Here is a 6,108-nt window from a genome sequence, read left to right as displayed (position 1 = left end):
GTTAAAATATTCTCATATTGTAATTAAATAATTTTTTTTCTCTTAACTAGAAAGAACTATGTGCTTCCATAAAACGTTGCAGCGATATCAAAATTAGCATTGATTATTTTTCTTACCATCAGTACCGAGTTCGAAATTTGAGTACTCTACATTCAGCACAGACAGGCCAATCAGCTTGTTTTTTTCAGTCAAATCAGATAAGATGACTAATGTTGAGGAAAGAATGCTTGTACTAACAAAGTAAATAAAGGCCAGCAGCTACAACTGCAGCCAGCTGATTTGTGACACCATAGGCATGTTCATTAAACAGGAGCGCATACATCCTTCCAAAAATAAAGAAAGCAGCAGAACAGTGAGTTTCATGCACTGCTTTCATCAGCCAACATTTACTGCAAACACATCTTTGTAATTTACTGCCTTCTTAAATTAAGCGACACAACATGAATTACTTCATTTACAAACTTAGGGTTTGTAATCAAGAAAAACCACAAAACAGCTGCTCTTGTTTCCAACCTGACCGATTCCTGCTGCACTCCGGTCTGGTCCGAAATAGAAAGTGTTGCTGTAGCGCTTTGCTCCAGTCCTTTTATTTCCTCCTGCATAGCTGCTAATGCCGGTCAGCTGACAGCCGGCCGGCTTTGCTGCAATCACATGCAGCGCTTACTGCTTAAGAATACAGAGCACAGAGTCCGGCCCCCAGAGAGGAGCATGACACCGCTCCCGTGTTGCAGATCTTTCTCTCCACCTTTTCATGTTGCGTCGACTAAAGCAAACTGCCGTTTAGTCATGGAAGAAAACAATATTTCCGTTTCCTTTTTACACAGAAACAGAAGTGCGTTTTTCTGCCAGGTTGTACTAAATGTTTTCTTCTGTTCCTTCTGGTCTTCATTAATTATAAAACGCAGGACAGTGTGGCTTTATGCTTGGTGAAAGCTGGAGTGCTGATCTGATGATGAGAAAAGCTACGGCCACCTGCCCAAATAAGGTGACGATGCATTTTCTTCCCTTTTTCAATACTCTGGCTTCCCGCTTTGACCCAGCTTTGTTCATTGCTGTTGTGTCTCATGCAATCAACATTCGCCTGACTTCACCTAAATAACAATGACCAATATAGTTGATTCTTAAAGCACACAGTGCCTAGTAAACGTGTTCATTTCAAATTTTGAGGGTTTTTGTCAGTGTGAACAGAGACCAGAGTGAATTTTATGTGGAATCCACACAAAACTTGCATAATCCTGAAGCGGGGCGGGAATATTTATGGCTTTATTTATGTTTATTTAAATCTCTCATTTATACTCAGCTTTAATTCAATATTTTTTTTATTAGTACTTAATTTATTATGTTTTTATAAACTTTTTTTATTGTCATTTATTTTTAGTTACTTTTTTAAACATTTTTTTCTAATTTTTGGAATTTTTGGCCCCTTCTCTGTGACTCTTACAAAAAGAAAAAAAAATATATTTTTTAATTATGGATGCAAAAAGAAATTGTCATTTTAAGATCTATCCATAAGCTCTTGTGCAAAACCTGCTTTTAATATCTACGGCAGAATTTTAAAAGTAACTAGCTTCAAACTATGCTACTTATCTTTCTTCATAATGTACATTTATAGAAAAGGCTCATATTCTACAAAATTGTTTTTCTCCCCTCTTGTAATAGTTGGTTAATTTTATTCCAAAATCTGAAAACAGAAATAAATTTTAGCTTAATGTTGTTAAAACATTTATGTAGCACATGTATGGAACATTTTTGCAGCTCTAGGCGAGTTTTATTTTGTAGCAGCGGGGGAAAAGGTTGCAGATGCCTGCTTTACACTAACCCTACACTTATCCTTTTCGGTTCCTTGGTCATTATTTTGCTATTTGTTCATTAATATCCTCCAACAAAGCACATCTGTACCCAAACTGACTTCAAATCACACAAAAGATTGACTGCTTATATAGTGTCTGAGTTTTAAAGGTGCAATGGATTTTATTCGTCAGAGTAAATAGGGTAAAATAATAAAGCACACCCACATAAGTCTTCTGGTTTGTTTTTTTTTACTAAAAAACTGAAAGCTTCGTTCCACTGCACAACTGCACACTATTTTCTGCAGGTCTATTTTTATAACATAAAATATGAAAATGTTACAGGGGTGTGAATACTTGAAAACATAAAAAGCAGTTTTTAATAGCAGGTTAGGTCATTGCTAAAGGCGGAGTTCAGTGAGGATTTCCCTCAACCAAGATTAGAGATTATTTCAAACATTTCAGAAGCTTAACACCCAAGTTGACTAACTGCAGCTGATAACCACAGGATTTCAACCTCTGCGTAAAACAGAGCTTACTTCATCAGATGCAGAGCGAAGGCATTGCACGGCGGCTTGCTTCTTTATCTCCTCTAGACTCAGGTCGGTCCCTCCTTTCTTCTTGCCCTTGCCCCACTTCTTCCCGGCTCCTTTCTCCCATCCCAGGAAGATGTCATTCTCCTAGAAAAAGAAAAAAAAAGAAAGAACAATAAAAATCGCTTATGTGACCATTCAAAAACAGAAACAATGACTTTTAGGGTTTCTCTTCTTTGGTTGAATGAGAGCTCACCTGGTCCTGCAGGTCGTAGTCATAGCTGTCGTGCAGGAGAAGGCTCAGGACGTAGCGGGTGTAGATCATGGCGTCGATCCCACACTTCTCGAGCTCCTGGCCGAGCCAGCTCTGCACCGGCCCCAGCGACTGGAGCAAGGACATCTCTGAAGCGGGCAGGGGGAAGGGGCAAGAGAGGTTCTCAGGAGGAGCAGGACCGTCTGAATCGGTGCTCACAGGACGCATGGGACCTCAGGTGTAGGCCATCTTCAGGCAGAGCAGCCTCATGGCGGGAAGCTAGTGAAGGCGAAATGGGACGAGGCGGAGCCGATCTGGACGATGAGGTGAGGGTGGGGGTGGGGCGTCACTCCAGCAGGATGTACTTAAGGGGCTCTACATGGGGAGGCATGTAGGATGTTTTTTTTAAATTGCTTTAAGCAAAAGAAAAAAGAAAATAAAATAAAAAAGGAAAGGTGATTTTACTGGCAAGGCATGGCTGCTGAAAGCTCCCGGCCGCTGAGCAAAACACAAGACGTGTTTCTGTCTCAGGCAGAGAGGTTCATGGTGGGACTGAGTCTTACTGCACCGGCACGATCTGGAACACAAAACCAGCCTGTGTGAGTTTTTATGCAGAATAAGGAAAATGCAGCATATTTACATCTCAAACTTTTCAGGTATCGAGAAAACATCTTCACAGTTTACGGTTGAAATGCGAGTGATTATAGGACTGGGCGATACGGACTTAAAGTTTTATCACAATACTTCCCAGTCATGATAAAAGTGACAATAACAGCTATTTATTGTTTATTACTTCTTTTTTATGCAACTGTATGACTGTGAGTCACAGCAAATATAGCCCCACAACCTCAAATAGAGATTTGGAAAAACATTCTAGTTTGCAGTGCACTTCTTTAGGACACCAGTCACAAAGACGTGGGATTTGTTTCACCAAGCTGCACACGGTAAATGGATTTTCAAATTTATTGGTATTTACTGATGCTTTCATTGAACAAATAATGGAGAAAATAGTAAAACTATCAATCACTGATAATAAGGACAGTTGTGGGTTTGATTTTTAAACATCATGAATAGGAATTTACTGTGACAACGATGAATCAATTGACAGCACTTTGGTGCAATATTTGAGGTTAGAGACAAAATTGGTTGCTTAAATTGGTTGATCCCTTCATTTTCTACTAGATTTAAAACTAATATGCCCTTCAAGGCTCCTCCAGAATCTCCTTTATTAGTCCTTTAAAATATGAACTCGGATAAAATCAGAATGAGCTCATTAAACTTAAAAAAAAAAAATCGGAAATATAAATGAAGGCAAAAAAAAATTATATCCAGCTAATATAATAAATTTATGCTACAGAGACCATTATTATGACAGTAATAATAGAAATATTTTTTGATTATGATATAACTTGTCCGTAAATAATGTTGAAGTCCCACGCTAGCCTGTGCTTACTCGAAGATGAAAACAGTTTCAGCGAGGTCTGTTTTGAAATTCATGAATTAAAGTAAAAAAAAAAAAGAATAAGAATAATCCTCGAACACGTTTACTTCGACTTATATCCATTCTCAAAAACAGTAAAGAGCATGGCAAAACGCGTTGTCCTGGATCGCCGCCGCCGCTGTGAGCCACTTTTGATGGCTGGGGGTGGAGAGAGAAAGTGGTGGAAGTGGGCAGGGAATACAGAAAGCATGCGTTTCAGATGGTGAAACTGCGGGTTCGGACACCGACGACGTGACGAGCAAATGGAGGCTGTGGAGATTTGATTGGCTGATCCGGGCGTCATTCAGCGGTGGCATATACAGAGTCACCCGTTGGAGACGTCAAAAGGGCAAGATAAGGAGCTTTGCTGTGCGCTACCACACGACTTGAGCGATCCGCACCCTTATGCACAATAACACTGAGTCACAGGCACACTGAGAGAGAACAGCTGAGAGGTTAACGAGCCCGGCCGGTACGGCGGTTTCTAAATATGGCTGACCGTTGTCTAGAAGCCAGCAGTTCTCTTGTACGCGCATTAGCCCCGGCTGCCAGTTTCTGTCTGCGCTGTCAACATACTAACTTCATTCAGCAAGTCAAACTTACCCTTACGGCCGTTCTCTGTATACAACATGCACTTAATTAGAATAAAATCTTTCCCAAGACGCTTCATAATTTATAAGTTTTCGCAAACAAACGTGCGAAGCATGAGAAGCTAAGATGAAATAACACTACAATAATAATTTTAAAAGGTTTCAGCTGTACATGGCGTTACATACCTGCAGTTTGTAGCAAAAACAATACTGCGCTGTGTTAAGGCAAGCTCCGTAACTAGTTGGAACAACATTAGGTAACAGTACAGCTATTTAACAAACACACGGCGATAGTGACTTCTGTTATTAAATGGCGATATTTAGGTCGCTTTGCAGTCAAACCGCAAGGTTAGCTGGACCACCGACCTTTAGCTCATGTTAGCCAAGTTAGCTACCTGCAGCTCCACGTATTCTGTCACGAACTTATCTCTCTTTTAATCATATGACATATGTATATTACCCCAAAATACTTTTAGGCGTTTGCGGTTAATGACGCTGTTGCCGTATGCTTGCCATTAAGAACAGAACACTTTGTTACAGGCAGGTGAAGGGAGGTTGCGCTCAGTGGTGGCGTTATACTGCTTTTACGGCTTTCCATTAAAATGACGACAAACATAAATACGCCAATTAGGCCGAATTTGCAGTCGAAAAGTACCGGGCTTTAAATATCTAAATGCCAACAATAGAAATAAATGTGTCCAAAAAGGCTGGAACCATTTGAAAGCTAACGTTAGCTTTCACGTAGCTACGCTTGTTGTTGTGACCGAGGGGGAGGAACAGCGGCTGCACGGTACCAGAGGACTGTCAGACGTTTTTTCCCCTCAACAAATGTGCGCCATATCGTCATAAGGCGAAGGAGTTAACAAACTTAATATTATTCACCAAGCGGGAGCAAGAGAAGCTCAACATGTAAAGAACACCACCGGAGACGGTTTACTCACCTGCCGTGGCCTGAAGTGAAGAAGCAGCGAAAGGGGAGCGGCTAGTTCTCTCCCGCTGCCGTTCCGAGCTCGAGCTCTGGAATCTGCTGCGGTAGCAGCGCGTATCATGGACGCCGACAGAAATGGCGCTGTTTTCGCATCTAGCGCTTCTTCACCAGAGCGCTAGCGAAACCGGCGACATTCGGGCTCCCGTCCAGGAAGGTCATTCGTCGATGACAGGGGATACGCGGAACCACAATGTCCACCGTCAACGAGCCAGTTTCATTCACATACGACTATTGAATGCGCCACCCTCCGCGTTCGTATCTAGGCAACAAGGCAAACCTCTACCGTCCCGCTGCGGTAGGTTTGATTCCTCCGCCTGAAGTATTGCATCAGAAGTCCAACTAGTACTCCCACAGTTTGCTCTCACACAAATTGAAATTGAAAGGCACTGAGCAATACTGAATGCAGAGATTGAGCTGTACAATAAATACTTCAATCATTGTGACCAATGTTGATATTCACAAATTTACAATTGGATT

The 6,108-nt window shown here is 41.3% G+C and overlaps 1 protein-coding gene across 1 annotated transcript in view; it reads right to left on the bottom strand.

Annotated features, from left to right (window-relative positions):
- Nucleotides 1-5,897, bottom strand: part of kiaa0232 (KIAA0232 ortholog) — a 20,305-nt gene extending 14,408 nt beyond the window's left edge. Inside the window, exons 1-4 of the mRNA XM_015046194.1 lie at nt 5,585-5,897; nt 3,039-3,150; nt 2,577-2,948; nt 2,327-2,467 (exon numbers count right to left, since the gene is read on the bottom strand). Coding sequence (XP_014901680.1) covers nt 2,327-2,467; nt 2,577-2,801 — 366 coding nt within the window. The 5' untranslated portion in view covers nt 2,802-2,948; nt 3,039-3,150; nt 5,585-5,897. The remainder of the gene's footprint in view (nt 1-2,326; nt 2,468-2,576; nt 2,949-3,038; nt 3,151-5,584) is intronic.
- Between the last annotated feature and the right edge of the window lie 211 nt (nt 5,898-6,108).

The sequence above is a fragment of the Poecilia latipinna genome, unplaced genomic scaffold (assembly GCF_001443285.1).
Source record: "Poecilia latipinna isolate Pla-1442-1.1 unplaced genomic scaffold, P_latipinna-1.0 Scaffold769, whole genome shotgun sequence".
In the NCBI taxonomy this organism is placed as follows: Eukaryota; Metazoa; Chordata; class Actinopteri; order Cyprinodontiformes; family Poeciliidae; genus Poecilia; species Poecilia latipinna.
Note: the sequence above shows the minus strand (reverse complement) of the source record. Positions and strands in the feature narration are given on the sequence as shown.